The 16,040-nt window shown below is 38.7% G+C and overlaps 1 protein-coding gene across 1 annotated transcript in view; it reads right to left on the minus strand.

Annotated features, from left to right (window-relative positions):
- The window catches only part of fgd6 (FYVE, RhoGEF and PH domain containing 6), a 29,784-nt gene extending 14,875 nt beyond the window's left edge, over positions 1–14,909 (minus strand). The window contains exons 1-5 of the mRNA XM_088072617.1: positions 14,657–14,909; positions 9,122–11,030; positions 4,422–4,533; positions 1,853–1,920; positions 1,011–1,041 (exon numbers count right to left, since the gene is read on the minus strand). Of these exons, the coding sequence (XP_087928743.1) occupies positions 1,011–1,041; positions 1,853–1,920; positions 4,422–4,533; positions 9,122–11,030; positions 14,657–14,666 (2,130 nt within the window). The 5' untranslated portion in view covers positions 14,667–14,909. The remainder of the gene's footprint in view (positions 1–1,010; positions 1,042–1,852; positions 1,921–4,421; positions 4,534–9,121; positions 11,031–14,656) is intronic.
- Positions 14,910–16,040: the final 1,131 nt, after the last annotated feature.

Below are 16,040 nucleotides of genomic sequence, written 5' to 3' on the forward strand. Positions count from 1 at the left end.
TTAATCAGATCACTTTGCTCACGTGTTTTAAAAGTTAAAATGCTTGTGAGAGGACATCTCACAGGTGAGGTTGGGACTTTGTGAAAAGATACCAGCCAGGTGGGAGCACACATCCAAGAAAAAGCTACAAAAATCCAGAAAACTATATTTATAATTCTTATAATAATATATTTAAAATGATGTGTCAGAAAAAAAAGAAAATTAGTTAGCTTGTTCTTATTTTACAGTATTATTTTTTGTGTAAATCTTTACTAATTTTTGGTTAGTTTTTGGGCCATTTCTTGTTAAGTTGCTTGTTGCCCTCCAGAGTTTTAGAAAAAAAGATGATATGCTCAGATTTCAAACGGTTTAAAGCTGCAAGCAAGAAAACGATTTCACTGAAATGACTAAAACAAAAAACAAAAGGGACCCGAATTGTCATCAGAATAAACTGAATGGAGAAGCTGACTTTTTTTCTTGAAAGAATATGCCAATGTGCGACCCTCCAAAAAACCTGCATACGTGCCTTCACCCCGCTTATTTAACACGAAATAATTTAAAAAACGTTTAACTCACCAGAAAAACTGCAGCTTCATCTCATCAGAGCCAAACCTCAACTGAGGACTCACTCATGCTCTCTTTCCTCACAGACATACCCACACACACACACCCACACACACACACACACACACACACACACTTCTCTGACAGTGTCTCCCCATAATGAGTCCGATCAAAGCGCCGCCTCTTTACTTTGCGGCGGTGCGTTTACCTGCCCACTGCCGCCCCCGGGAAACCAAAACCCTCCGACACAGCAACTTTAAAAGCCTCAGCTGTGAAATAACTGCATTATTCAACTCTGCACGGGCACTCGAGCAAATAAAACCTCATTAATTCACGTCCATCCTCAAAAAAAGCTTTGAACGCTATTCAAAACAATCACAGCGTCGGCGCGAGGAGCAACACATACAGTGTGATTATTATGTTAGGCTCCAAAAACTGTTCTTTTAATACAACACAGAGGCACTTACTATGTGAAGAAGCTTCAGGACGTCAACAAACCTGAAACAAGAGCAGAAAGTTAGATTCTACTTTAGGAGTGATTTCAATGGTGGAAGAAGTACTCAGATCCTTTACTTAGGTACAAGTACAAATACCACCCTGTGAAAATACACTAGTACAAGTTAAAGTCCTGCAGTAAAAATGTTAACTTAAGCAACAGTTAGTATAATCAGGAAAACGTACTTCATGTATGAAAAGTAAAAGTACACAATGCAGATCAATTTAAAAAAAAGCCCCCCAAAAAGGGGGAAAAACACAGCAAAAAATAAAATAAAATAAAAAATCAAAAAACTCAAAATCATTAAAAAAGGAAGAAATATAAAAACATTTTTAAAAAAATCTAAATTATGAAAAGAAACAGAAAAAACACAAAAATAAAAACCAACCACCCCCCCCAAAAAAGTAAAAAAGAATAACCCCCTCTTAAAGTTATAAACAAAACTGTAAAATATCCCCCAAACTCAAAATTATTTAAAAAAAAATCCTTAATGCCTATAAAAAGTTGGCAATTTATTTCCTGTGAATTGACTGCTGCAGCTGTACTTGTACAAACTGTTTGGTAATTTAATTCACAACAAAACATCATATTTTATAAACTTTTCTTGTGTTTTTTTAATGCAACAATCTTAATTAGTGAAGTAACTAAAGCTGTCGGTTAAAAGTATTTAAGTAGAAACTAAAAGTAGAAAATAAAATACTCAGGTAAAGTAAAAGTTCCTCAAATTCCTACTTTAAGTACAGTACCTGAGTAAATGTACTTAGTTACACTCATACATATTATGTGTTTCTGGTTCATTACGAAACCACTCACACTTTCTCGGAGCTCATAATCTCCTGGGCGATGTGCACCACCTTCTTCCTCTTCATCTCGTCCTCCTGCTGAAAGACGAGAAACACAAACAGTTCAGCTACAGAAAATATTCACAGCGACCAAAACGCGTCAGCGTGCACTCACAGGCTCGCTGCAGATCACCATGATCCCGCTTCGCTCTGTCAAACCATCAGGAGGGAGTTCAACAACAACAGCTCACTCAGAAAGTAGAGCGCCGACCTTCCTCCTCTCCCTCTGTCCTCTCTGTCTTTCTCATGGTGTGTGTTGTTGAATGGTAATGGGGCGGTCTTTCAGTGACTTAATTTGGACAGCAGCCTTGTCCCCCCCCACCCCACCCCCCTGCTTGACTGAAATGTCCTACTGGTCCTATCGGAGGCTGTATTTGTGATACCCGGGAGCGGTGGTTACCGAATGACTCAGCCGCTGGGTCCACATTTCTTCTTAGACATTAAGTTTAATGACCACGAATTTAAATTCATTCACAAACTGTAAATAACCTGGGCTTAAAACAGAATTAAATAAAGCATATTGCAAAAATAAAAAAGCAACTAGTTAAAACCACGGACACCTCAAGGATTTGATGTCATTGGGTGCTTGGCCCTGACCTCAATAGGAAAAAAAAAAGGCAAAATTAATTATTAATTAATTAATTAATTAAAAGAAAACATGCCCTCCAACCAAAAAAGAAATTGGCGATTTTTAAACATTTTGGTGATTTTTAATTTAATTTTTTTTTTAAAGAAAACATGCTTTTCCCAGGCCTGCCACAATAAAAATCACCAAAATTACACCATTTATCACAATCAGATTTTTTTCTTAATTTTTTTTCTGGCAGTGATTTTCTTTTCTTTTATTTTGATGTAATTTTTAAAATTTTTTTGGCAATTTTCTTTTTCTCCAATACATTTTTGATTATGTTTTATCTTGTAAAGAAAACATGCCAAGAAATTATCACTGGAATTTTTACATTTTTGACAGTCCTTTAAGATATCATGTGAGATGAACGCTTCATGTATTTAAAGGAGCCTCAAAGAAAAATGTGTGTAGCTTTGAGGATGGTAAAAAAAAATGCCACCACTTCTGAAAAAAAAAAAAGCCACATACTACCAAAAACCGGGCAATGAAATAGTTACACTGCTCTAAAACAAACCTCTCTCACTCTGTGAAAGCTCTGTGCTGCAAACTCACTGTATTTCAAAAATACTGTGTTTTTCACAAACTTGACAGTCATCTGCGGTCCATTCAGAGTGGACCCGTGACCCACTATTGGAGCCCGACCCACCAGTTGGGAACCACTGCCCTGGGGGTTTGCAGGGACTCAGACACAGGCGCTGACAGAATCATAGAGAGGCTCACGCAGCACAAAGAAAAAAGCTCATTGAGGGAGCTATTCCTGAACCTGTAGCTCTTCTGTGTTTGCTCACCATCCCCCCCCCTACACACACACACACACACACACACACACACACACACACACACACACACACACACACACACACACACACACACACACACACTTACAGAGAGCTGTAATGAACACACTTGGCAGCAAGCGTGCACACAATCTCCAGAGTCTGCAGTGAAGGTTTAGTCACCGGCGCTGATATGAGCCGTCTATTGTAATCTGAAAACTTTCTGCCAGTTTCACATGTTGGCATCACGTCTGAAAACAGCTCAGTCATTTTTCCATAAAAGTTGCTCCGGTGTTCCTCTTACTTGGATGGAAGTGACAAAACTGTCGAATTTTCCAAACGTTTAACCCTTGTGGTGTCATTCCTCTGGTGTCACTCGAGGACAAAAGTGTCCATGCCAAAAAAAATGGCATAAAAGCATTATATATTAATTTTAATTTCCAATTTCACTGACTTGAATCTTTTGATCAACTTCATTCCTTATAGGGTTAAAATTTTCAGAATTTTAACCCTTTGAATGCCAGTCTGTTTACAAGATGCCACTGTTGTTTTTTATGAAAAAAAAAAAAAAAAGCTACACATATTTTTCCTTGAGCCTCTATGAGTGACTTGGGGAAAATGAATGAAGTCTTCCCAAATAATGTGTTAAAGGACCCTTAGAATATTGAAAATCCAACAATAATATATATTTTTGCAGTTTCTGGCTGTGATAAATGGTGTCGTTTTTAGTGTTTTTTCCCTCTTAAAATAACAAAAAAAATTCAAATGATAAAAAAATGGAAAAATTTCAAAAGAAAAAGATCACCAAGAATTTTTTAAAAAATTCTTTGATTTTTTTTGTTGTTGCCAAAATCTTTTTTTTAAGGCATTTTTTTTCCTACACACTAAGCCCCAAATGTCCTCAAATCCTCGAAAAGGTCCTGGTTTTGACTAATTGCACTTTATTTTTGCAGTATGTTTTATTTTACTTTTTATGTTATTCTTTTTTAAGCCCATGTGTTATTTACAGTTTGTGAAATAAAACAGAATATTTGGTCATTTCTCTCACGTGGGGACATTAAACTAATGACTGAGGAGAAATCTGGACCCAGTTGCTGGACCAGTTGGGACCCACTGGTTTAGGGGGACAGGATTACCTGTCGGTCCACCTCGTCCATGTGCTCTTTACTGGAGGTGGAGCTGTTGTCCTCTTCATCTGAACTGTGGATCTCTTCCTCCTCGGAGTGGACATCCTGCCCGAGCCAGCCGCTGCAGACAGACGCACATTCAACACAACAGACAGAGATGAAAAATGACACACGGAGCACAATTTAGCTTTTCTTTGGGGGGAACAATTAAATGTGTGAACGCTGAGCAGGGCGAGTTTAAAAAAAACACTCCCTGGATAAATAAAGATTAAAGTTTTGTGCAAGAGAAGAACCTGATGATGAACTGAACACATCACAAGAAGGAAACTCATTCAGAGTTATTGCACAACGTGAAATTATCATTACACTATGACAACATCTACTATGGTAAGAATAATTTAAACACTTTTATTTTGGGGATTTCAAGAATATGCCTGTACTGGGTGAGTAGAATTTTAAAATCTTAATTAAAAAAAATTAAAAGGACTTTCATATAGTAATAATTAAGAGATTTAAGGGACAAAAAATCCCTAAAGTGAGAAATTAAAATCTTGATACTTGCTGTAGTTTTTGGCTGGACCGAAGCATGCGAGCCGAGCCGTGTAAAGATGCATGTCATTTCCTACACGCCAATGTATTTTAGCTGGTCTTTTAATTGCCTCTTTTTTATGGATTACTTATAGCATATGTGAAAATACTTTTTAGTCCTTCCCTGTGGTAACTTTATTTTGTGTTCTTTTTGTGTTTTATATTGTTTGTTTTGGAGTTGTATATTTTTTATTTACAATTTTGATTTTGTATTTTTGTTTGGTGTTGTTTGTCTGTAACTTTTTGTTGCTGCCTGGCCAAGACACTCTTGAAAAATAGATTTTTAATGTGAAGAGGTTAAATAATTAAAAAAATAAAAATGAGTGACTAAGTGAGTGATTAAGTCACTCAATTGTTCGGACTGACTGATGACGTTAGTGTTGGTGTTTTCCCATTGACCGTTGCTCTTTCCAAATAAATAGCCTAAAAATAGCATATTTCTTTAAAATCACCCCAAAATGTCAACATGCCATTAATGCCATCACTTCCTGTTTAACATCAAAAGCCCTCATGTGTTTCATACACGATCAAGCCATTCACTAAATAATAATAATATTAATAATAATAATTATAATAATATAATATAGTGCTTTCCAGAGTCCTTAAAATGCTTAAATGGGAGATATAAAAATATCATAAAATATATAAAATAAAATAAAATAAAATAAAATAAAATAAAATAAAATAAAATAAAATAAATAAAATAAAATAAAATAAAATAAAATAAAATAAAATAAAATAAGACAAAACTGAATAGAGTCCACTAAATGACCCATTAAAAATAATAGAAAATAAGCTTTATTGATAATAAAAGTAGTTGGTTGCTGCTATTATATTATTAATTCAGTGTTTTCATACATTGATTTTAGTATTGGGGTCATCATGATAAAAATCATTTTACAAAATGTTGTTACCGATCAAGTAAATGAAGACGAATATGCAGCAGAAAACAGATGATAATGTGTATTGATATTTTATTATTGTAAAGCTAATTTCAGCCATACTGTCTAGCCCTAATTATTATTAGTCGCAGTTTTATATTCAATATTATTTTAGATTAAACCGTGCGTCTTGCTGAACTCAGCTGCTGGCAGCGAAACAACATCCTGCCTCGGCTTCTTCCCACAAACGCTGTTGTCTGCCAGGTGAGCACAAGCAGCAACATGCGTTTGTGTGTCACTAACGTTTTGATCTTTTCTGTACAATTAAGCCGTCTCCTTTCAAAGAAACGAGGAGGAATTAATGTGTTTTGATTCCTGTCCTGCTGCTGTTTCTCTTTCCCACTCCGCTCTCTCTGTTCAGAAAGTGTTTGGAGTAAAAGGGTGATGGCTCAGAATAAATATTAGATAGGAAAGACTGTGGGACTCCAAAAATTCTCACATTTCCTTTCGCTCTCATCAGCAATCGCCCACTCTCTCCACTTCCTTGTTTTCCTTACGTGCCTCCCGACAGTTTCTTTCACCTAAATCTTAACACACGCTCTTCCCCTCCCTCCAGACGTCTTTCTCCCGTATGCTTTCTCTATAGCGGAGCATTCCAACACACTGGATCAGGCACAGAGCGCCACTTGTTTACAGCCTGAGGCTACTTACATAAACTTAACAGGCTCAGATGCCTGGGAAACACTACAGATCTCTCTCTCCTCTCCAGCAGAAACTCCCGGCTAACCGCCCTGCATACCAGACAGAATTAAGAAGCAGGGAACATCTTAATTGTTTTAAGGGCCGATTTCACACCAGTGTGCCTCAGCTTCGCCTAATGTGGCCTCGGCTTCATCACTCGTAGTGCCGCGAGCTGTCAGAGGAAACAGGAAGCTCGGCATTTATCATGGGAAAAGCTCCTCATCCTGACAGCTTAATATCTGCAGCAGAGTGGCTCAGAGGGATTTTAACTGCATGAGTGTGACAAGGACGATCAGTGTTGGTGTCCCTTAACTGTTCAATTGACACGTGTACCACACTAATTCTTACAATTAATTACTCGTCTGAGTTGTTTTCAGAGCAAAATGCCAACAATTCTCCATTTATAGTCTCTTAAAGGGACAGTTCACCCCAAAATCAAAAATATATGTTTCCTCTCGCCTGTAGTGTTATTTATCAGTCTAGTCTCTGGTGTGAGTTGCAGAGTTTTGGAGAAAGTGCCAAAAATTAGAAAAAGAAAAATAAAATAAAATAAAAATTACAAACTCTAAATTCCTAGAAATGTCCTAAAATGTGACAAATATCCAATTTTAGGATTTTTCTAGAATTTTCGGACATTTCTAAGAATTTGGGAAGTTTCTAGGACTTTGAAAGGTGTCTACGATTTTAAGATGTTTCTAGAATTTCAGGAAATTTCTAGGATTTTCACACATTTAGGGGCTTAGCTAGCACCTCTTCGGGGGGTGCGGGGAAACCTCCCCGATTATGGTTTTTTTCATAAACAAGCTCTATTTTGATGCTGTTTTATGCACTTTGGCATCTTACATACTTACAGTGTAAAACAATTCCTTGTGTGCATCACTTTAGTTTTATTATGAATTAAAAAAATGGTAGTGAGGGGCCACCTGGCACCCTATTGGGGCCCAGATTTGGCCTGCGGGCCATAAGTTGAGTGTCACTGACTTATTGTGACCTCAGGCATTCTGGGGATGTATGGCTTTCAATACAGTAAGGGTTTTTTTTTTCAAAGTATCCAAAACCAAATCACAGCATTCATTTTTCTATGGTGTTCCTAAAGGTCCTGGTGTCTTAATGTGGAATTTTGGAGGAATTTCTGACTTTTTGTAATCAATTATGCAGTGGTCAAAAATGCTTTAAACTGGCACCAAATTTGTGTAACAAATATTACACAAAACTTGCTGCAACAGCTTATGAGCCTAACAAAAACACAATTTTTATCACATATTTATGACTAGAAAAAGTTAACAAGCAGATGAAGAATACAGTCTCTATAAGGATTATATTGTTGACCTGCCCTCCCTAAAAAACAGAAATGTGTCTATGATAGGGAGAGCCTGAGTTGAAGAGGTTAAAAGATGATTAACTTGTTCATTCACCAGGATGAGAACAAAACTCCAGAGACAGAGAGGAGAAAAAGTGGAGTGATGAGGTTAGGAAGAGGCTAAACGCAGTGCGAGGGCGTGCAGGCCGAGGAGGAGGAGGCTGGTGGTTGCTGGAGGTTTATTTTCCCTGTTCTAGAGAGCTGTGTGGCGTTTCTGCGATTCTCAGACATTTCCTGCCCTGGCCACTGAAAATAACCCACAGGAAAACAGGCCGACCTGCTGCACATCAATGTTCTATTCAAACCCAACGCCACTGGCTCAAAGGCCGACTTCCACACTCTTCCACTAAAGGCGAACCGCTAATGTCACCTGTGCAACCTGTCGCACGCAGCGGTTCCCACGCCGAAGCTGCGGGTCACCTGGAATTACAGAGTCGCTGCGAGCGCGCTACAGCGGCTCTGGAGCTCGGCCCACATCAACTTTTCTCACACACACAAGCAGCTATTGTTCACAGCGTGAAAGTGTCTGTTTGCTTGAACTCAGCTGGAGAAATTTCATTGATAAAAGCAGTTAACGATGTTTTCTATATTTTTTATCATACTGTGAGATTATTTGAATAAATCATCTATGGATATGACAACTGTTAAACCTCAGAGAGGCGACAAAAGATGAGATAGGTGCTTAAAGAATTAAAGCAATTAAAAGAATACTTAAAAATTTAAAAAATAAGTGTTCATTTTTTTCTGTAGAATTTTTTTTCCATTTAAAATGATAATAATTCTGATTATAATATTCTGGACATTTTTATTATTTTTTCTTTTAATTTCCCCTTTTTTTAAATCTTTTTTTTTCTTGTCATCTATTACTTTCTTGCAATGTGTGGGACATTTCTTGCCAAGTTGCTCCCTGCCTCTTCCCCTGTGTTTTGTTCTAAAAAAATAATTTTCTGGGGTTGCAAAATTTTTTAAACAGCTTCTAAAAGGCATATAAATGCAGCACAAAACTGATCCACGGAAGTTTTAAATGTGCAAAGTGCCCCAAAGAAATACAAAAAATTGATGAATCAAGACTAAAAATACTCATGAATTGCACCCTTAAAAAACAGTTTGCAAACATCTAAATAAGTAAAGTACCGTACCTCTCGTACTCGTGTTCGTGGCACCTGTGATATGGATCCTGCACCTCATAGATGTCTGAATCTGCTCCGTCGGTGTCATGTGACCAGCCCAGCCTCGCACTGTGAAACGGCAGGTTCATGTACTCGGGGATCTCCTCATACAGAGGGACGTTCTCATACTCCACAGATCCCTCCCCGTTTTCTCCGCACATATCGGACTCCACGATGCAGCTGTTGGGCCGCTCCAGGCTCCTCTCCCCCCGCTTTGACTCCACGCTGGTACAGTCCAGAGACTGCCCTCCCTTCGCCAGCAGCTTCGGCAGCATCTTGACAGACAGCCGGAGCTCCAGAAGCTTCCGGAAAGACAGACTCCTCTTTTGAGGGTCGGCTCGGGTCGCCAGGTCGGCTGCGGAGAAAGACTGCGCCCTCTGCTTCCCCCCCAGCGGCGAGGCTCGACCCTTTGGCGGCACGCTGCTCCTGGTGGGAATCTGCCGGCTGAAGAAGGTCACGCAGGGTCGGGTGAAACGCCACGCTGCTTTCTCCTGAGGAGGCGCGGGCAGCTCCCTCATTGGTGTGTTTGCGTGTGGAGGCGCAGGGGGGCAGATGGAGGGCGGAGGGGGCGCTGGGAGGCTGTGTCTCTGAGGTTTTCTTGGCGGCGCCCTTGGTGACGGCTGATCCTCGGCGGAGAACGCTTTCCTCGCGTTCACCAAGGGAGGATGACAGCCGAGTTTGATCTGCTTGGGGAGGCTGTGAGTGATCGGGTAGCGCTCAAAGTCGCCGTACCCGTCCTCCTCATCCTCCTCCACCTGGTGCTCCTCACCATCTTTTTTGTGGCTCACTGAGTCAGCGTGTGAGAGGTGGACTAAGGAGTGGGAGGTGTTTTTGTTTAGACATGTGCGAGTTGTTCTGTGCAGGCGAGGGGAGAGCGAGGTCTGGCGAGGAGGCGGGACGGGCACGTCCGTCTCGTCCTCTCCCAAGTCTGTCTGGGCTAAAAGCTCACATGTGTCCTGTTTGAACTCCTCTGAACTGAGACACAGACCAGCTAGACTCAGCTTAACCTCATCCTCTGGCACTTGATCCTGCACGCAGCCCTCCACGCCATCCTGCCTCACCAGAGCTGGCTTTTTAAATTTGCGTGGCTGAGGCACCGGGAGAGGCTTACTGGGTGCAGCAGGGACCTGCAGATCCGGGTGCAACCTGGTGGGAGACGCTTTGCTGACTGGCTCGTTGCATTCGACCTCTGCAGACGGCTCACGAGGAGCGACGCTTGGGGAGAAAATGATGCTGCCTGCAACATCACAGGCCGACTTAGAGTTTATTAGATGTGTGTTTTGAGTCTCTTTGGAAACGTCCGGCTCACTTTCCAGATGTTTCTGCTCCTCAGTCCTCTGCACCTCTTTGTTCAGGTGTCTCTGTCTTTGAGGTTTATCCCTCGGCTTCTTGATAATCCCGTCACCCTTCTCCACAGCGACTCCCTCCTCCTGGTTTTTCTCCTGCGGCCTCATCTCTTCTGTAGAAATCCCGTTCTGCAGCGGCACTTTGTGCAAATCAATCTCAGTTCCGTTTTCAAGCCGCTGGCACTGGGAGCAGTCCCCGAGCCCGCAGGAGCAGGTGGGAATGATGTAATCCGAGTCCCGTTTGTTTGTCTCTGATAAAATCCCATTCCTGGAGTTGAGAAAGGAGAGGCTGTCGCCGAGGAGGTCGCTGGGTTTGGGTGGCGGGGGCGAGACAGGAGGAGACGAGGCTGTGGATTTGGGGATGCATGGTTTGGGAGCGACAGCCGGTTTTTCTCGTTTGAGAGTGGCAGGAGAAGGTTGGGAGACGGCTGAAGACTGGGAGAGAAGGCCGGGTTTGGGGGCGATGGGCGGGGGAGAGGGTTTGGTGGTGGCAGGGAGTTTAGGTTTGGGAGCTAATGGAGGCTTCTTCACACCTGCAGAGGAAAGGGAGGAGAGTCAAAGAAATGTTAAAAAACGTTTACTCACACTTCCTTTTGAAATGAATCACGCAACAAAAACACGTCACATGCTGCAGCATCGACAGCTGCGAGCCAGGCTTAAGTTTGGGGTCAAAAGGTCAATCTCAGGGTCAGAGCTGAGGCTTTGAGTAATGTGTGAAATAAATTAACCCTTTCAAACCCCGAAACGCTTTTCTTGTGCTGCATTCAGACGCCTTTCACAAGTATCTTAACTAGACATGACAACAATTAATCGATTAATCCGTCAATATGAATTTAATCGAACATGTGAAATGTAATTAATCGATCTAAGCTATGCAGTGCTGTCAGAGTACATGCAATATGTTGCTGTGTGCATGGATTGAGGAAAAAACGCATGTTATTGTTTAAAATAAGCAGAGTTTTTATGTTGTTTTTTTTTTCAAATAACGATTAATCGATTGTTAATTTTACAAATAATCGTTTACAATTTGCAACATTGAGGTCCGGAGCAAATTGTTTTATTTCTTTTGAAAACATGGTTTAAAAAGGCAATAAGCAACTTGGCAAGAAATGCCCGAAAAAATTGCAAGGAATTAGCAGATTCTTTTCTTTTTTTAAACTATATTTAGATTTATCATAACTATATATGTAAAATTATTTCACAGAATTCTGATGTTTTTAAGCATTTTTTAGGTCATTTTATTGTTGCCTTTTTCTTTTCTTTCTTTTTTTTTTTAACTGTCTTTAACTTTTTTTTCAACTTTTTTTGTCTGTTAATTTTGTTGAGCTTTTTGGAGTAATTTTTTTTCTTAACCCTTTGACACATGGACTGACAACTATTTTCTTATGTTGGGATCCTTTTCACAAGCTTTTTGAAACTGGAGCAAATTGGTTACATTTCTTTTGAAATCATGGTGACAAGGACAAGGACAAAAAATTAAAAATATGTTATAGAAAATGTTTTTATACATTTTTTTCTCAATTTTTAGCACTTTTTTGGGGGTTAAGGTATTAAACATAAGGATATACCAAAATAATAAAAATCTTATTACATCTGCTCAGCCATCCATTTTTATGTTTTATTATATAAAAATCTGATAAACGAGCACTGAAGGGTTTACATGCCACTTGTGGCAGGAAAAACAAAGTAAAACTGGATTTTTCTATTTGCAACCACAATTGAATTTATCTCCTCCTGCCTGTTCTTGAGAGAGCTTGGCATGCTTGGCATATCTTGTCTTAATTAAATTGTATAGAGCACACAAGCTGCAACCAATATTTTAATTATAATGGGTATTTTTCTGTTGTGTCCTTCTATAGGTCACGGTTTGATCTGACAGTTTGTGTTTTTGCATTTCTAAAAGTCATACTTTAAAGTTGTCATATTGTAAAAAAAAGTCAGATTTTCATTTCTTTTTTTAATAAAATGCAATAAAGGGGCTAAAAAAAACTGCGAAAGAATGAAAACGCTGAACTGAATTCAGAAACTGTGCCTTTAAACAAGCCGTTGGCACCTCTGTGAATTTGTGATGTCACAGATATTGTAAATAGACTGTGTCAGAGGATTGGAAAGTTACTATATTGTGCTTTTAGTTGATTAGAGTTCTTTTTTACTGTTTCATGATATGTCCGAGGAAAATGTTGATACTATCATACTATGCCTTTGCTCGCTAGCTTGCTAAACCAGTAGCCTTGATGGCCTCTAAACGCCAACAGTGGCGTCCATGTTGCTGTTGTCTAGCAGAAGTGCTCTCAGGACTTAACCATTTGAACGTCAAGCATGTCATATACACGGCTTCTCATGTTGTAACTGCAGGCTCACTAGTTTCATTTGAATGCACTTATAAACATTTTAAATGAGTACCTTTTTTTCTTGCTGGAATGGTATACAGTTGCGTGAATGACGTCAGCTGACAGTAAGTAAACATGGACCCAAGCTGTTGTCTAGCAATAAAATTCCAGTGAAAACATACATATATTTATAAGGATAAACAGTGCCTTTACAGTGCTATTACAGTCATTTCTTCAGCTGTTATGTCAATGCACAGATTTGGAAGACCCGGAAACACTGACCAATCAGAGCAGACTGGGCTTTTTCAGGAGCGGGCCTTATAAAGACAGACACTAAAACGGAGCATTTCAGAGGCTGGGTGAATACAGGTATATTCAGGCAGCCAGTTTGAGAAAAACAATGTGTTTTTTTTGAACATCAAAGTATGTAAACATGTTCTAGAAGAAACCCAGAATACAAGTATGAACCTGAAAATGAGCGTAATATGGGACCTTTAAATTTGTCTTCAAGGTGTCATGCTTTGTTGTCAAAACTGAGTTACATTTTTGTATTATAATATATGTATTCTCCCACACGTAACTATTAAATTCATACTGTAATTAAATACAACTGTTTACTAACATTTGAATGTGATGGGACAATCAGAATCTCAACGATTAACCTTGTTAAATAAAGTTTTAATAAAAAAACAGAGTCTCTCCACTAATAAAAAGCTGTGAATTGAGATTGTAGGCGAGATTTTCCGCTCTACTGGCTGAAACTCTTGGCTGGCCGACACCACGAGAAGTGGAGTCATCGAGCGGATGTTTCCGAAAAGGCCAACGACCAAAAACCGCTCTGCCCCCCCAATACATGCTGCTCTGGCTATGCAGATACAGCCCCGCGCCAAACTCTGTGTAAAAATGTTTAGGTATAAAGTCATCAGGCTTAAAAACAAATACACCTACGTTATAAAAGAGTAATTGACCATTTTTATAAATAATCGAGAGCTACTTTTCAATTCGGCTTTCATTTCACGTTTAAAAAATTCAGCATTAAGATATGGTTCACCCAAATTTCTACCAAAATTCACCATGAATGGCGGTGATGAGCGAGAATAATCAATCTATAACTTTATCTTAATATTATTTTGAGTCTCTTTATAAGCCGAATTTGCCAGTTCATGATAACGACGCCAACAAACTTAATAAACTATCACCTCAGACATATAACACTGCTATAATAGAGGTAACATTAAACTGCCAGATTTTTAAGCGGAGTTTGGCCTTATGTTTTCGCTGTAGGGCAGCGCCAGGTATCTGAACTAAAACCGCTCATGTTGCGGAAAGATAAACAATAATAATAATTTTAACCCGGGTCATTGAGGGCATTTCTCTTCATAAAGTCAAGTTTTAAAAGTTTCACAAGAGCTGTTAACGCTGCAGCTTATTATCGAGACCGACTTGTTGCATCAACAGCAGGACAGATGTTTTAAGACAAAGGATTTAACCCCCTCCAGCTGCAACAGTAGCTGTAATATCAAACAGAAAAGGACATTTGAGATTATGTGTTATGATGGCGCTTTTAGAAAGCACTCAAACTGAGGTCGAGTCTGTCTTCTTTCGTATCTTTATGAAAGCTGTTATTAAGAAAAACTGTAATTAACTGTGGCAGCGTGAAAATAGAGTGGATGCTATCGTCCGTTATAACAGTAAAAGTGCATGTTTTTTTCCCCCCACTTTCTGCGACTAAACTCAACAAATATTAAGTTAGTTTTAGCTAGCCAAAAAATATGCGCTTGCACAGCAGGATTTTCGCTAAGTTAAGTTAGCTCCCCCACGAAACAAACCTGTGCTCATGACTCCCGACTGGCTCCTTTCTCCATGAGTAAATTTTACTTTCAATGGAAATGCGAGAAAATCTGCGTTTTTTCCTTCTTCGACACCATTGTCACTTAGGAAACAGCTTCACGGAGAAAACATGCAGGTCCATCGCTGTGGTTTCTTATCTCTCCAGCGGAAGCACGGATAAAGTTTTTACGGCTGTTACTTTTTCCATTTTTCCCGAAGTTTTCAGCCACGGTGCTTTTCCCAACAACGTGAAGCGGGAAACAACAAAGCAGGACACTTCCGTCTTAACATTTCAAAATAAATCTATTGTTAAAGAGGCGCTGGTACAACTGCTCTAATATGACATAAAGCAAAGAAGAAGGCTTAAAAAAGTGTTCAACTGTGTAATACATATTTAATTATTTTACAAATATTTCAATAATAATAAATAATTTCAATACAACAACAGTGCTCCCTCATTCTCCCACATTCTTACCTGCATCTTGTTTAATCTGTATATCTTTGATTTTTTTCCTGGTATATCTTTGACTTTTGTATTTAAAACCTGTACATTTTTTCTTCTTCTTTGATACATGCCTATTTTTGCACTCTTGTATATTTTATATTTTGTATATATTGTTATTTTTATATATTTTTTCTGTACACACGGCTGCTGTGACAAGTTAATTTCCCACAAGTGGGATAAATAAACGTGTCTAAGTCTAAGTCTAAGTCTAAATATATATGTTTTAGTCACATTCGAATATTCACTTTAAAAACATTAATTGGAAATCAATCTAGACATACAACAAATAATATTTAAATATATAAAAATATGAAATGTTATGTATATGTTGACTTTTTTCTAATTACTGTATTTATGTATGTTACTGTTATGTTATTACTGTATGTATGGTATTTTTTTCTTCATGTTTTAGATGCATTGGGATAGTCACTTTTAAAACATTATTTTATTCTTGTTTTATTGACATGTTCATATAAACATAACAATCAATCAATACACTTTATATATTCAACATTTCTTTTAATATAGAAATAATCTCTCTGAATCCTATGTATTTTGTAAAATTGGCATAGAAACAATTACAGATTTACTTTATGAATGCATTCTTCTGGACTGATGTTGAACGTGTTTTTAAAAGCAAGATCATTTTTTATATACAATGGGAAAAATGATTTGCCCATTTATTTTGAGTGTTTTCACTTTATATGGGAAGTTTTTCATCCTTATAACCAATGATCACCACTTCAAGCATAAAGTAATACTGTTCTTTGAATCACTACAAGGACTCACAAATACAAAACCCACCAGGTATATTAGTATTTACTATGTCTTGGAGACCTCTTTTTAATTTTTGTGTACATGAACCCTTTTTTCCATCC

Source organism: Plectropomus leopardus, chromosome 22, assembly GCF_026936395.1.
Source record: "Plectropomus leopardus strain MGB_pleo_1.0 chromosome 22, ASM2693639v1, whole genome shotgun sequence".
Taxonomy (NCBI): domain Eukaryota; kingdom Metazoa; phylum Chordata; class Actinopteri; order Perciformes; family Serranidae; genus Plectropomus; species Plectropomus leopardus.